At 51.6% G+C, this 15,605-nt stretch overlaps 1 protein-coding gene across 6 annotated transcripts in view; it reads left to right on the forward strand.

Moving 5' to 3' along the window:
- Window positions 1-424: 424 nt before the first annotated feature.
- The window catches only part of Pdgfra (platelet derived growth factor receptor alpha), a 47,630-nt gene continuing 32,449 nt past the window's right edge, over window positions 425-15,605 (forward strand). Inside the window, exons 1-3 of one of the 6 annotated variants that reach the window (XM_028858340.2) lie at window positions 425-445; window positions 10,662-10,722; window positions 12,007-12,324. In XM_028858340.2, coding sequence (XP_028714173.1) covers window positions 10,674-10,722; window positions 12,007-12,324 — 367 coding nt within the window. In that variant the 5' untranslated portion in view covers window positions 425-445; window positions 10,662-10,673. Of the gene's footprint in view, window positions 446-1,023; window positions 1,260-2,411; window positions 2,495-3,937; window positions 4,132-4,628; window positions 4,996-10,661; window positions 10,723-12,006; window positions 12,325-15,605 lie in introns of those variants that run through there. The other 5 variants (XM_037209101.1, XM_028858124.2, XM_028858260.2 and 2 more) reach the window with 5 other exon arrangements.

A 15,605-nucleotide genomic window follows, 5' to 3' on the forward strand; every position in this document is an offset into this window, starting at 1 on the left:
AAAGGACTGCTCTCGTCTCCCCCACCAAGAGAATTAAAAATTGGAGCGCAAGTCGAAGGCCTTCCCTTCCCCCACCCTCTCTGGGAAGCCCCGCTTCTCCCAGGTCTGGTTTCTGGAGTATCAGCGCCCCCTTTGCCTCGCCGGCAGGATCGCTCGGTCCCAGCTGTCCCTCCCTGGGTATCTAGGGTTCCCGGGTTTGTGGTTCAACATCCCGAGAGCTTTGGGTACGTGGGATACTATCCACTCGGATAGGATGGGATTTAGGAGGGTCTAAATACGTCTGCCCTCGAGATGCAGCGGGCAGTCCTGTGGTAGTCACGCCTAGCCCGAGCTTTTTCGTATGAAGATAGAAGAAGCGCGGACCAGATAACCCCGAAAACAAAGGCAGGTCCAGATAAGTGGTTCCCAGGGGACAAAGGTCGTTCTTCCGGAGAACAATCCTAAGGTAGGCTGAGCAACCGTTATTTGCACACCATCTCACACTCCAGTCTTTCAAAACCCCATCATCTTCGTATTAGACGCCCCCCGTTTCCTAATCCCATTAAAGGATTAGTAACTACACGGCACTTTCCCTTAAGACCCCCAGTTCAAAACGACGCAGCCGCGTTAAGATTTCTCCCCAGGGCCATATTTCTAGCTGGGCCCGGACTACTTACAGAAGGGAGATTTTGCATTCTAGATTTATATTCGTTTTGGAAACTAGCAGCAACTTTTTTCGTGTATTTTCTGTTCGAGGAGAACACAAAACAATAGATGCACAGGGAAATATCCCCCCAATTGGGAAGCCAACTCTTTTTGGAAATGATGGCTGTTCGTAGTTTCAAGAAACCTCTTTCCCGGCAGAACGTCAACACCTCCCCCTGCAGCCACCCCCACCCCATCTGGTTTGCTTCTCCCCGCCCCCCCAGTTGTTGTTGAAGTCTGGGGGTTGGGACTGGACCCCCTGATTGCATAAGAGCAAGAAGCAAAGGAGAGATCTGGAGCCTGGGCAAGGAGTCGGAGGGAAACTTTTATTTTGAAGAGGCCAAGGGGGGGGGGACTTCATTTCCTGACAGATATTTACTTTGAGCAAATGATTAGTTTTAGGAGGATGGACTATAACATTGAATCAATTACAAAATGCGGGTTTTGAGCCCATTACTGTTGGAGCTTGAGGGAGAGAAACAAACAGACGAGCTGCAGGGGAGCATTGGAGGCCGGGGGCTTACTTTTCCCTCGGTGGATAGGATTTTCCTTGCGAATTGACATAGAAGGAGAAGGTAAGGGAGAGGGAAAGTGACTTTTGTTTCTAAAGGAAGTCCCTGATCATATTTTGGGGCTGGAAGGAGCGAAATAACTTTAAAATTTTGAGCAACAAGGAAGAAAAAAAAAAAAAAAAAACAAAAACCCAACACAGCTGAATTCCAGTTGTGCGTCCAGAAAGTAATTTATTCTGAATAAACTTCACTGGGATTGGGGTAACCATAGAGTTAGTCCAAGGACTGCAAAATTTTTTTTTCCCTCCAGACCTATTTTTAAAAGCAATGTTTTCTAACAATCCTATAGCTTCCCAAAGAATTTGCTAGGCTTACATTTTTGAGGTTTTTTTCTCCAGGGTGGGGGTGGCCTTTCGTACATCCTGGGATGAGCACCAAGTAACATCGGGGGTGGAAGCAGCGGTGTTTGGCCTCTTGGCAGTGGGTCCTGGAAGAGGACAGGTTTTTAATGAGTATTTTCATTCGTCGCCCGCGGTTTGGCGGGACTGCGCTGTAGCGGGTGGTGTGGCGCGGAGCTGGGGTTTGGGGGGGGGGGACCGCCAAGGAGAGGTGTGGGAGCGAGGGGCGCCGAGTGGGGCGCGGGAAAGGACTAGGAGAAAGGGAGGTGTGAAGGGCTCGGCTGGAGGCAGACGGACCTCGGATGCTGGCCGGGTACACACGGCGCCAGCCGAGCCCTCGTAATTACTGGACGGCGCTGCTGCTGCTGGAGAGAGCTGCGGCCAGACTGGAGCGCGGCGGCGGCGGCGGCGGCGGCAGGACCGGCGGAGGGGCTCGCGGGCCGGGCGAAGGGTGACGGCTCCCAGGGCTCCGGAGCGTTCGGGTCGAGTCACTTGGGGGCTAGAAGGCACGGGGCGGGATCTGCAGTGCGCTCGGATCGCGCGCCTCTCACCCTGGCGACGCTGGCGGCGGCGGCGGCGGCGGCGCGGACGAACGATCTGGAATAATGACAAACACATTTGGCCCCGAGTGAAGAAGTCGTCCTGGCCTCGCATTCCAGCAACTGGGATTTGAGGAATTTCGAACAGCACTCCAAGGGGCCCTCATTGTGCTCTGTAGTCCCCACCCCCCACTCTGCGGGCCTGCATCTTCGGTGGAGTCGTTTCTGCGGGGCTGTTGGGGGTGCCCTGACTGTTTCTTAGTCCTGGCCGCAGGCAGCCGTGAGGCGAGATCTCCGGCTAGGAGCTGACCTTCTGGTGAAGAAGTTAGGGACAACCCCGAAAGGACAGACGTGGGTGCAGGTAAGCAGAAAGGCGAGAGGCCAGCCACCCTCGCCTCCTGCCTGCGGGCACCGGAGCCTGGGCGCCTCCCGGCCCTGGGGTGATGCGTGCACCGCGCTGGCCGCCGGGGCGTAACCTCTCTGGAGTCTCTTTGCTTCCAACACTCACTGTCCTGCAAGGTTTAGGAGCGGTCTCCGAGCAGCCCTGGCTCCTCCACCGTTGGTGGAAATCAGTTTACACACGTGAGATTAATCCCCCCCCCCAAACTCCCGCAGCGCCGGGGAAGCGGGCGACGTCCGCTTGGCTTTGAAACCTCGTCGGTGTGGTCGGCGATTCTTTCTGTTTGGAAAGGGTGTGGGCCAGTCGACAGAGCCAGGCCGTATGGCTCGGCCCCAGGCTGCAGCAGGACCAAGCCAGAGAGCCTCGCGGCCAGGTGTGCAGGAGTTTGCCAGGGACTTGGCGACCGGCCTTGGCCAGAGAGGAAGTGCTAGCCTGTTTGTCTACTATGGGTCGGTCTTGCCTCGATGGGCAGGACCCGTGCTAAGAGCTCCCAGCCCTGCTGAGACCTCAGGATGTAAGGAAAGTGCCTGGAAGATTGGCACTAGGTCCACCCCCGAGGGTGTGTGTGTGTGTGTGTGTGTGTGTGTAACTGGGGAGGGGGCGTGGGTGGCCCTTATTATGTCCGGGCTGCCCAGCGTCGGACAGAGCTACCCAGGAAAGCCCCAAGGCTGGGCGGTGTGGGAAACGGCTTTTTGGCTTCGTGGCGGAATTGCTCAATGTTTTGGATTGACTTGCTTCTCCTGGATGGCTTCGGATCAGACTTAGGCAGCCTTCTGGGGCGGGAGGAGGCCTCTGGTGTAAACCCGCACTACGGTCCTCGGTTGCACATCACCAGTCCTAGCACCCAAAGTTGCAGAGAGAGGCGCGAGGCGGGGGGGGGGGGGGGACGCTCCTCGGAGTGCCGTCGGCACTGGCGGTCACTTTTACATAACCTCTCTGTGGTCTGGGTTTCCCGGACCCGGGCTTCCCTTCTCCTCCTCCCTCTCAGCCTCTTCCTCTCCACACTCCTCTTGATCAGGACTCCTTCGATTCCCCAACAGAAGTGTGTGTGTGTGTGTGTGTGTGTGTGTGCGCGCGCGCGCGCGCGCCTGCCTGTGCCACACCAATTTGTCGCCGTGGTCAGTCCCCGCTTCGGGACTCTTGCAAAGGTCCTGTTTTGGGATTGACTCTTCTAGTACAGCTGGACTTAGTTCGCCCAGCTCCACCACGAGCTCCAGTCCCCGTCCCCCGCCTTTGCTCTAGTCTGGAGACCCGCAGGGATTGGACTCAGAACCACCCGCTTCCCCAGTTCTGGGCTCAGGGGCTTCAACTTTTCTTCCCCAGGCGCGGGCTGGGGAGGGATGCAGGGGGAGGGGCTTCGGGCTGGGCTTCCAGCTGCAAACGCGTCAGGCGCCGGGGCGGGCGGGATTCCTGCCTCCTGGGGACCGGACCTAGGCTTGCGCGCGACCTGGGGACGTGGTGACCAGCTTTCTGCCTGCCGATCTCGAAGGGTGGGACCCCCCTCTAGCCTTCAGTGAGTTGCGTGCGGGCTAAAGGTAGCTGACGGGAAAGTGGCAATTCCGGACGGAGGGCTGGAAAGCTGGATAGGTGACTCAAAGGTGAGGCTTAGCGACAGTCGGGCCCCGAATGAAGGCTGGGCTGGTCGGAGGCATCGGTCTTGGGGAGGAGAGGTGGAGGGGCTCGGGAAAGCAGCTTTTCGGGACCGCATTCTGACCCCCGGCCCTACCGATGCATGTCTTTTTGCTGTAGTGGTTCCGTGCCTTTTTCTTTTGTTTTAAACTGAAGGGCGAACCACGAATACGAGTTGGGAAATTAGATGGTACGAGGGGGATAGAAGAAAGCCTCGGACTTGGGGAGTCCTCTCCCCGGCTTTCTACTTTAATTCCCTCCCTCCCTGGAGGAAGAGAAGCTAGAGGCACGAAGGGAGGGCGGGGGTGCCCAGGGACAGGGCAACAAAGCGACAAGGTGGGCACTCTAGACCAAATTCAACAGAGGGCTTGGTCCAGCCTTCGGTGCAGGCGGCTGCGGGCGACGCTGACTCTGGCCTATAGGAGGCGCTGTTGCTCGCCTGTAACCCTAAACCTGGGGCTCCTCTCCCTCCTCCCTGCCCAGCGTCCTCCCAGGTCGCAGTTGAAAACAATGCAAACGCTGAGTGTAGAGCCTTGGGGCGCGGCGGCCTCGGCAGCCCTGAGCTAGCGGCGGACCAGGGGCTTGGGATCCCGGGCCAGATCTGCGTCGCTTCGTATCTGGTGGCGATCTTGTGGAGGGGAGCTTGAGGGAGGCAAAGGGAGCCAGGGTGTTCGGTGTGTGTGCGCGCGCGCGCGTGTGTGTGTGTGCGTGTGTGTGTCGATCTGGAGCCTGCCAGCGCGGAGCCACCGGGAGAACTAGGCGCGCCGAGCGCTGCGCTGTTGGGGACCGGGATCCTGAGCCGTAGGCGGCGGCCGTGGCGGCGGAGCTAGCGGGTAAGATCAGCAGGGCTCCCGCGCCCTCTAGTGGCTCCCGCAGAGCGACCCCTGTCCCACCAGCCTTGGGTGGTCGGAGCCGCGGTCCCCGAGGTTTTGAGCTGGGAGCCTGGTGCACCAGAGTTTGGGTTTAGCTGGGTCGTGTTCTCGAGTCTCCTCCCTGCAGGCACTGCGTGGGCGCAGAGGCGTTGGGTGGACGAAGGTGGGCTGAGGGTCCGGGTTTGGGCTGGAGAGTTGGGGCGTCATCATGTAGCAGAAGGTGAGTTGGAGGGGGTGGTAGATTCTGGACTCAGTACTGTTTTGGAGGAGAGTCCCCTGCTTGTGCCTCCAATCTGGGGCAAGCTCCCAGGCCTGTTGGGCTGTTTGTTTTATGACCCCGAGTTACTGAGGGATGGGAATAGTTGTTTCCAAGCTTCGGGGACCCCGCGGGGTGGGTTATGAGCAGTGACAATGGGGTGTCAGGGGAAGGCGTCGTGGCCTCCTCTCCTCTTGGCACAGTCCAGGTGGCCTTCATGTCTGGAGGGGTGGGAAGGCAAAGATTGTTGTTTTCCCTAAACCCAAGTGGCCAGTTCTGCTAAGTCTTTGCGGCCTGGTCAGCAGCGCTGTCTTCCAGGCTCCCAGGCCACGGCTGCCTCCTGGTCCCTCCCTGGGCAATGGTGATAATAATAATGATGATGGTGATGCTGGCGGTTATGTTCGTCCCTCATGGAATTCTCCTGGGGTCCCCAAGGAAATTTAGGCATTTTTAGACGGCAGTTTTGTTATTTCTGTTTCCACGCCTGGGAGTTTAACTGCAAGTCATCACGAAACTTAAAAGTGCAACCTAAGAGATTGTAAAAGTTGGGACTTTAGGTCCGAATTGGTTTCAATGGCGCCTGCAGCTCAGTGAACTCCAGGATTCTGGTTCTTGAACCAACACTGCCATCTGCTGTCCATTTTGAAGAATTGCATATACCGCTGAGCGGGCTTGGCAAACTCCAAATTGACAGTAGGGAAGTGGCTTTTCTTTTCTTTTCTTTTTTTTCCCCCTCGCTTCAAAATTTTATTTTCGTTGTTTGGGTGTTTCTCCTGTATGTATATGTGCATGCCTTTTGAGGCCAGAAGAGGGTGTCAGGTTCCTGGGTCTGAGCTGCCCTGTGAGTGCTGGGAATTGAACCCAGGGATGAGTCAGTGAATTTAACCACCAAGCCATCCTGCCAGCCCCCCTTTTGCTCTTGAGGAGCATGAAGATGATTTGACTCGTTTTTCTTTCCTGTGAATCTGCAACAATCACCAGAAGAACAGATATTATTTTTCAGACATTTATGTAGTTTCCAACTTAATGTGTGTGTGTGTGTGTGTGTGTGTGTGTGTGTGTGTGTGTTAGGGGTCTGGAGATAAAATTCAGTCCCTTCAAATGCTAGATGAGCACTGTACCACTGAGCAACACCATGCCTTAATTGTTAATCTTTGTTTGTTTGGTTTGATTTTTTGAGATAGGGTTTCTCTGTGTAGCACTGGCTGTCCTGGAACTTGCTCTATAGACCAATTCAGAGATCCATCTGCCTCTGCCTCCCTAGTGCTGGGATTAAAGGTGTGCGCCACCGCCGCCACCACCGCCAGGCTAATAGTTTAATCTTTTGCACTTATATAATGGACAGTGTTTGTGGAGCAGACCTGTAAGGAAGGTAGCCAGGTTTTTAACCTTCTGTAAACCTGGTATGTGGGCTTGGTGACTTCAAGTCAATGATCAGTTGTTCTAGTCATTCGTTGACGGTCTGGAGAAAGTGTTTCTTTATTCTCTCAAAGTTACATATCTCGTGCAGGGAGACCCAGAAAGGTTTATGAACTCAGACTGTCCCTTAAAATGCTTGCATATAAAAGCGTCCCAGCCCCTGCCCCTCATTGGAACATCTACCAGTGTGATCTGGCAGGTCAAAAACACCCTAGGCCTGGCGGGGTGCAGGTCCTGGGAAATATACTTTGGGCTAGAAAACACAGACGTTGTCATCGTTGCAGACCCATACTTAAGCTGCCTGAGCTGAAGTTATGAGACCAAGTGAGGAGAGAGGAAAAACAGCAAGATGTGTTATTTTCATAGTTAGAATTAACCGAGGAGAGCCGAACTTGACCACACCTCAGAAATCTGAGTCTCGAAGGTTCTTGGTGGCTTTGGGGCTGAGAGTCTCCTGTTGTCTTTAATCGGGACAGGGTGGGGTGCATTTCGGGGTCCAGTGGTTGGGCCGTGGAATGCAAGCATTGCGCCCTTGGTGTCGGGGTAGCTGGCTCCCGCCTCAGGCCAATGGCAGCTCTCTGGAAGAGATGCTTTGGAGTCACTTGCATCCTGTTTACTTTCCAACGTATCCTGTGGTCTCTGGAAAGAGATTCACCTTCGGCAGTTTCTACTTTTGTTTGCAGTGGGATGACTGAGTGTGATGGTGGCCGGCAGCAGCAGCAGCAGCATCTTGAGTTCAAGGTCAGCCTGAGCTACATCGTGTATCTGGGAGAACTGGAGAGGGAGAGAGGAGAGAAAAGGGAGGGATGGAAAGGGGGTGGGCCGAGACAGTGGCCGCCATCAATTTGCTTCTGTATTTTAGGACTGTAATGTATTAGTTAAGGTTGCAGAACCTGTCACAGTGATACCAGCTAGAGGGTCACCCCCGCTTCCTCGCTGGGCAGAAGATACAATTGTGGGGCTCCCTGTAAGGAGGAGTCCAAGGACATGGCTGGCATCATCTAACAACATCTTAGGCGTCTGCAGAGAGTCAAAGTGTGCATCCAAGCATCTTAAGTGAAACTATGTGTGTTGGTCCTTTAGGACGCAGGGAGGCAACAGGCAAGCCAGTGATGGTTGGCTTCACCTTGGAGATAAGACTAGAGTTCCGAGGGATAGAGTTGGGATTAGAATCTAGTCTGCTAAGAGGTGCATTGCGTCTTCTGAGAAGGGATGAGTTTAACAGGTTGGAGTTGAACCGGGGCACCTGCCTGAGACAGCATGGTTGCGATAATTATACTCTGTTTTGTTTCTCCAACTGTGACATGCTTTTGAGCTGTGGACATGGAGGCAGGGGATTGAAGTCCGACATGGAATGACATGGGAGAAGGAAAAAATACTCATCTAGTTATTTATTGCGATAAAGGCTCGTATAGCCTAGGCTAGCCTTGAACTCTGGATCTTCGTTCTCTATATCACTATGCCCGACTAATAAGTCATTTAATTTAGAAGTCCGTTTGTGTGTTTGTTATTTGTGTGCTGCGGTGCACATGTGGAGGCCAGAGGACAATTTGGGGGAGTTTGTTCTCTCTCTTTTCACCATGTGGGTCTTGTCTAACTCAGATCATCAGGCTTGAGAGCAAGCGTCTTTACTCACTGGACCATCTCACCTGTCCCATTATTATTACTTTTTAAAGAAATCTGTTATTCCAGCCAGGCGGTGGTGGCTCATGCCTTTAATACCATCACTTGGGAGGCAGCGACAGGTGGATCTCTGAGTTTGAGGCCAGCCTGATCTACAGTGTGAGTTTTAAGACAGCCAGAGCTACACAGAGAAACTCTGTCTCAAAAACAAAAACAACAACAACAACAATCAATCAAACAAACAACAACAAAACACGAGCAAAACAAAACCCAACCCCTCACCCCCAGAAATCTGTTATTCTTTCCTGCAAGTGTCAACCCCCATCGCACTGACTTACAGTGCTACAAGCTTCAGATTTCGTAACTGCAGTCACTTATACCCGTGTGTCTGACCCTCGGGAGTTCCAGTCTGGGAGCCGTGAAGGACTGGCATTTGCCGGGTGGGAAAGGACCAGTGTAACCAAGACTCCCTTCCTGAGATCTTCAGTACAGGCAGCGGGCATGGGGAGTCTCTTTCTCCCACATTGGTCTCTGTTTCTCACTGTGGGGGCAGACGTGCCGCAGTCCTTCATGGCTAGAGTGTCTGGGTTGCAGAAGAGTAATAGCATGCAACTTCGTAAACACCCCCAGCTTTCCTAGCCAGGGAACGGCTGTTATCGGAGACGGAAGTTTGCAATCTCCAGCAAACACATGTGGATGTTCACTGTTCGCATCATTATCACCCTCTCAGAGGCCCTGTTTGCACTGCCCACTTTGTGTGCCGGTAAATCATCGTCCCTGGCAGCCTGTGCACCGTATCTGGACACACAGAAGGAAATTTTCTGGAGCCTGGCTGGGGCAGAATGTTCTCAGAGCTTGCTCTCTCAGTGGGCTTCTCTTGAGCTTAGTGGGGCTGGGAAGATCCATGGCTGGTGAACCTCACTGGAGAACTACAGGATGGGAATGTGATAAAAACCCCCGGCCAGCAATCTGGCGCTGGGACTCGCTTTGAAGCTGGCCAAGTGGATTATCGGTGGGAGGTTGATATTTGTGTGTACAAACACACAGGCCCTTACTGCTAATTGTGGTAAATCAGGCGACCAGCCTGGCTCTGGGGCCCCCTGGGGCTGTCACCACAGCAGTTTGGAAACCCTACATCCCCCAGCACCTGCCAAGATCCTCAGAGGCCATTAAGCCAGCCGGCATCTTTCGAAAAGGCCTTTGGTCCACAGCCCTGCAATTAGGTTTTCTAATTGTGGTGTGCAGAGGAGAGGGGTCGGGGCAGGCTGTACTAGGAAAGAGTGGGTACTAAAAGGCTGACCATTCCCAGACCCTTAGGAATTGCTGGTCTGCTAGTCTACCAAAATTGGTGAGCTCCAGGTTCAGCCAGAGACCTTGCCTCAAAAAAAGTGTAAAGCAATTGAGGAAGATGTTCGATGTCAGCCTCTGGCTTCCACACGCACCTGTACACACAGGCACACGCATGAACAGATATGCGCGCATATGCGTACACATTCACTCACTCCTGGATCTATTCCTGGCTGTGTGTTTTTGGATCATTTGCCAAAGTTTTGTGCCTCACAGCAAGAAACTGTGAGGGGACAGATGGAAGTCCCCCTCTGTCGATAGCTTCTAGGAAGGAGTTTTTCTGTTCCCCAGAACTTGGTCGGCACAGGATGCTGCGTTCTTACCTTGACAACGAGTGATGCTCTTCATCCCTTCTGCTCTTCATCCCTTCCCAGGGATGGAATTAAAATTGTACCTCACCCATGCCGGGCCTCTCTTCCTTTCTCTTTAGCTGTTCCTTCGTTCATGTGCCTGTCCTGGTCTTTCCAAGCTTCTAGTAGCCTGGCTGTGTGTCCACGTTCCACAAGAACACAGACTGGGAACCCAGGTCCTAGCATGCTTCTGGGTTATAGGGGCCACCTCTAAGCTGTGTTGGTTAGTCTACATTGAAACCCATTTTATCATCAAATTATTTGTTCCAGCCCAGGGAACTTTTTTGAATGTTGGGAGATTCAAATTCCCCATGAACCGTGACATGAGGCTGGTGACAGCCAGGGTGAGGCAGAGACTTGCCTGCTTAGATGCTGAGAAAGCCCCTAACATTTATTTCTTCTTTCTCTTTTTTGGAGACAGTGTCCACAGACCCTGGCATGACTTTGAGGCCCTGCCAGGCTCTTTGATACTCTCTTCTTAGCTGTGTTACCATATAATCTGTTAACCTTACGCTGGGACATGTCTCTACTGAACGGTACCGTTAAGGCTTCCCATTGCAGGAGAACCCGGCTTAATGGTGGCTTTCTTTTAAAGGTTTGGCTCATGCCGTATGTTGTTTTTCTTTTTGCAGTTCTTAGGAGCCATGGGGACCTCCCACCAGGCCTTCCTGGCCCTCAGCTGTCTCCTCACGGGTACGTAGCCTCCCATATATCCCTGTCCTCTTTACTCACCATCCCGGGAAACTTGATGCTTACTTCTTGTGTTCTGTGGGCCTCTTCATCCGCCCATAGACCTAAAGGGGGTGAGGAGAAACCAACGCTTCTCTAGGGTGACCAGGAACTTGCGTGCCCTTTGCTGAATGACGGGCACTAACTCCGTTTTGAAACAAGTGCTTCCTGTCAGTGGTCTGAGGGTCGTGAATAACTTTGGCATTGAAATGTTCTCTATACTGGCCTACCACTCTCTTGCTCTCCCTGGGATGGGCTTGCAGCGAAGAAGGAGCGGGTCAGTTCGAGCATGTTCAAATAGAGTAACGACTCAGGCAATCTTTCACCAGGCTTGGTGGCTCAGGCCTGTCGTCCCAGCTACTTGGGAGGCTGGAGCAGGAAGATAATAAATTCAGGGCCAGCCAGGCCTACATAGTGAGACCTTTTCTTTAAAAAATAATAATAATAATAAAAAAAAGCTAGGGAGATGCTAGAGTGGTGCCTGGTACGTGTTAGATTTCATCCACATGTTTACGTGTTGGGATATTACTCTAAAGTTAGGCACCAAGGGAAACCAGAGACCGTTGATTAATAATTAAGTCATAGTGTGTCTCCTTTCACTCTATAGACAAAGGAAGCTAAACTGGAACGTGAAGCTTGGAGATGCATTTCAAGCCCCTCCCCCCGGGTTTTATTTCTTAGTTGTGAATTTAAACCCAGGCCTTCCTGCTTTGGCTTTTGGAAATCATTAAGGAGCGATGTCGTGCTGTCGGACGGCAGTGAGGAAAGACGTGTGATTCTTGAGGGAGTCCAGATCTTCTCTCTCTGTGCTCTGTTTCCTCTATCTCCTCTTCTCACATCTTCTGCCCACTTTTTTTTTTTTTTAAACCAAGGAACACTTCTGCAGGGCATATGCACGATAACGAACCCATATGTGCCTGAGCCCAGACCGCGCTGGGATATTTTATGGTCACACATAAAAGTGTGAAATATGGAATTGGAATCAGACATCCTTTATCCATTTGAGTGTTTGGAGGGGTGAGTCTGGAGGGTTGGGGGGGGCTGTTGAGGCCGTTGGAACACTTGCTAGTCTCGGCAGATGCAGGGCCTGTCATAATGGGGGGCCTTTCATGGGCATCCAGAGCGACGGAGGAGTTTCACGCGGAAATGGTCGCTGTTCATGTGAGCCGCCTCTGTGGCCTCTCTCAGAGCTCTGGCGAAGCCATCCTTTCTGGCTCACCCCATTCAATGCCTGCTTCTTCTTTACAGGGCCGAGCCTCATCCTCTGCCAGCTTTTATTGCCCTCTATCCTTCCGAACGAGAATGAGAAGGTTGTGCAGCTGAATTCTTCGTTTTCTCTGAGATGCTTTGGGGAGAGTGAAGTGAGCTGGCGGCACCCCATGTCTGAAGAAGAGGACCCCAGCGTGGAAATCAGAAACGAGGAGAACAACAGTGGCCTCTTTGTGACCGTGCTGGAAGTGGTCAACGCCTCCGCGGCCCACACCGGATGGTACACTTGCTATTACAACCACACTCAGACCGACGAGAGTGAGATCGAAGGCAGGCACATTTACATCTATGTGCCAGGTGAGTTGGACCATGCTGCTTCCTGTCCTGTCTCCGAGTCGCTGTGTGAGGCTTCATAAAACATGTAAAATTCATAAATGTTTATTGCAGAGCAATTGGAAGATGGAAAACAATTTTTCCTCCCTCCCTCCCTCCCTCCCTCCCTCCCTCCCTCCCTCCCTCCCTCCTTCTTCCTCCTCTCTCCCCCTTCCTCTCCCTCTTTCTCTCTTGTTGTCCATAAGGCAGAGGTGGACACTAGCGTCTTGCTCTCTCACTGTACCTTATTCTCTCTTTGACCGAGGCTGGAGTTAGGTTGGCAGCCGGGGAACCCCAGCTATCCCCCCGTCTCTGCCTTCCACAGAGCTGAGGGTGTAGATTTTTACATGAGCGTTGGGGACTTGAACTCAGGTCCTCATACTTGGACAGCAAATGCTCTCACTGAGCCATCTCCTTAGCTCCATGTCTGTCTGTCTGTCTGTCTGTCTTTGGCTTTTGAGACTCTTGATGTATAGTTCTGGCCATCTTAGAACTTGCTATGTAGTCCAGGCTAGCCTCCAACTCATAGCAACCCTTGGCTTCAGCCTCCTGAGTGCTAGGATTAAAGGCATGGGCTACCATGTTTAGCTTGCTTTTTTTATTTTTATTTTTATTTTTTAAAGATAGGGTCTCCTATGTAGTCCAGACTGGTCCTGAATTCATCATCCTCTCGTCTCACTTCCTGAGTCTCAGAATTATGGGCATGAGTTACCATACTTAGCTTTTTTATCGTTGCTTTTGAGATGAGTTTTTGCTGTGTTGCCCAGGATATCCTCAAACTGCCAGACTCAAGCGATCCTCCTGCCCCAACCTCTCAGGTAGCTGAGAGTACCCACATTATGACCAGCCAGATACAGAAAATTAAATAAAGATCATTTGCACTTTCAAATCAAGAAAAACTCCTGGGAAGCTTGGAGAGATGGCTCAGGTGTTGGCAGCACTCACTACTCCTGTGGTGGACCCGGGTTTGGTTCCTGGCACTCATATGGCTGTGGCAATCTGTTACGCCCCTTCCAGGAGGTTAGCGCCCTCTGCTGGCCTCCACCAGCACTGCACACATGTGATGCACCTGCATATACCTAGCCAAAACACCTACAAACACACACACACACACACACACACACACACACACACACACACACACACAAATGTTGTTTTTAAAAGAGAGAGATTCGTGGCTGGGGATATAACTCAGTGCCAGAGTGTTTTCCTAGTACGTGGAAGGCTGTAGATCTCACGCAGAGAGAAGAATTTACTGTCAACTTGTCAGAGTTTTATTCATTTTGGAAATAGTCTTTACTATGGCATGGCTTTTACTGGTATGGTGCCAAAAATCAAATGCAGTCATTCTATTTGGGTCGGTCAATGGGAAAAGAGGGCTTACAAATGTGTCAGGCACCATGGCTGGCGTAGGAGGCCGACTCAACAGACAGGAGTTCAGTCGGGTAGTTTCCAAATAGCCACTCAGTTTCAGATTTAATACAAACATGTATTTACTTTAGATGAACTGGGAGGAATTCTTTTTGCCTTTGTCACTAACATTTAGGGGAATTTCCATGCTGCTGATATGATCTCGTGTCCGCTTCTCAAAGCAGGCACCGAGACAGAAGATATGCAAGGGTTTTTAGGAGGGTCAAGGCCTAGGAGAGGGGTCGGGGAGTCCTGCGTGGTCCTGCTTGACTCTATCAGGTGGCTAGGTGCTACAGTGCTGGCGAGTGGGCCTCCTTGCCATGGACCTCAGTTCCCCTCAGTCGTTGGTAGGAAGCATTGTTGGGGAATATGACCTTAGGGTATGAGGACCACCAGGCTAGACTGTAGAGAGCGAAGCTGCTGTGGTTGGAGGGATGTGCTTTCTCCAGAATCCAGGCTTAGCTGACAGCTTGATGCATTTGGTCTACCAGCCACCTTGCCTTTGCTATGAGCCTTTGCCAACCTGTAACTGTCAGTACGTCTATGTGGTGTTGTCTCCGTGGACATCTGTACAAAGAAGGACCCTGGCGCTACCTTTACGACATATATGTGGCATTTGCTCATAGGGAAGATTAGTATTGGGAAGGGAAGCCCAGCTGAAGCATTAAGGACATTAGTTTGTCTACCTGACCTTGAAATTAAGGTGTGGCTTTTGTTTGAACTCTTTGTTGACAGGATTCAAGCGTTTGGAACTCTGACCACAAATTGAAACAATGGCAGTTTCAGTACGTTGTTGGGGAATGGGAAGAGCTTTGGAATTATAGGCCTGTTGCCGGACCCACCCCGCTTTTACTGCATCTTCACGGGTGCTGGGGATCTGAACTCGGGTCCTAGGGTTTGCATGGCAAGCATTTTTCCTGCTAAGTCATCTTTCCAACCCTGAAATGTTTTTTCTAACAGCAAAAACAATTTGTTGTGAAAAGAGAAGATATATATTTAGAATATTACTTTAATGCTGTTGTTATTTAATGATGTTATTTAATGATGTTGATGAAACTAATAATAATGTTAATAATGACAATAAGAACACATAGGTTCCTTCAGTTTTTATTTTTGTTTTTGTTTTGTTTTGTTTTTAGTCCTGGAGGGTTTTCTCCATGTCGTGAACATAATGGACTGTGGGCTTGTTAAAAGTGGATTCTGAGGTTTCAGTCTGCCTAAACTAGTCCGGATTTTTCCCCCCAGTTCCCACCTCCAGTACAAACACCACCCAAGTGGCCCCTGTGTAACCGTTGTCCTGTGGGACCTTCTCCTGGGCGGTTATAAAGCTGGACTATTTCTGCAGCTGGTGGTGCAGACACTTAGTACTTTTCACCACAGCAGCTTAACTCTTTGCAAAGAAGGGTTTCAGGTTCTGGAATTACCCATGCTGGGATGAAGCCAGTCTTTGGATTGCTAAGGGCATACTCTGCCCCTGCTCCCTGAATTCCACCCCCACACCACAGCCTGGGCTTTTTTTTTTTTTTTTTAAACTTATTGAGAGATTATTTTTGACAGATGTCTGTGCTACTTGTCAATGATACCAGCTATAGAGGGTTCTTTTTTCTTTTCTTTTCTTTTGAGACAGGGTTTCTCTGTGTAGCTTTGGAGCCTGTCCTGGAACTCCCTCTGTAGACCAGTCTGACCTCAAAGAGATCTGCCTGGCTCTGCCTCCTGAGTACTGGGATTAAAGGCGTGTGCCACCACCACCCAGCTTGGCAGTAGGGAGTTCTTTTTTTTTGTTGTTGTTGTTTTTCTTTGAGACAGGGTTTCTCTGTGTAGCTTTGCACCTTTCCTGGAACCCGCTTTGGAGACCA

This window comes from Peromyscus leucopus, chromosome 10 (assembly GCF_004664715.2).
Source record: "Peromyscus leucopus breed LL Stock chromosome 10, UCI_PerLeu_2.1, whole genome shotgun sequence".
Classification (NCBI taxonomy): Eukaryota; Metazoa; Chordata; class Mammalia; order Rodentia; family Cricetidae; genus Peromyscus; species Peromyscus leucopus.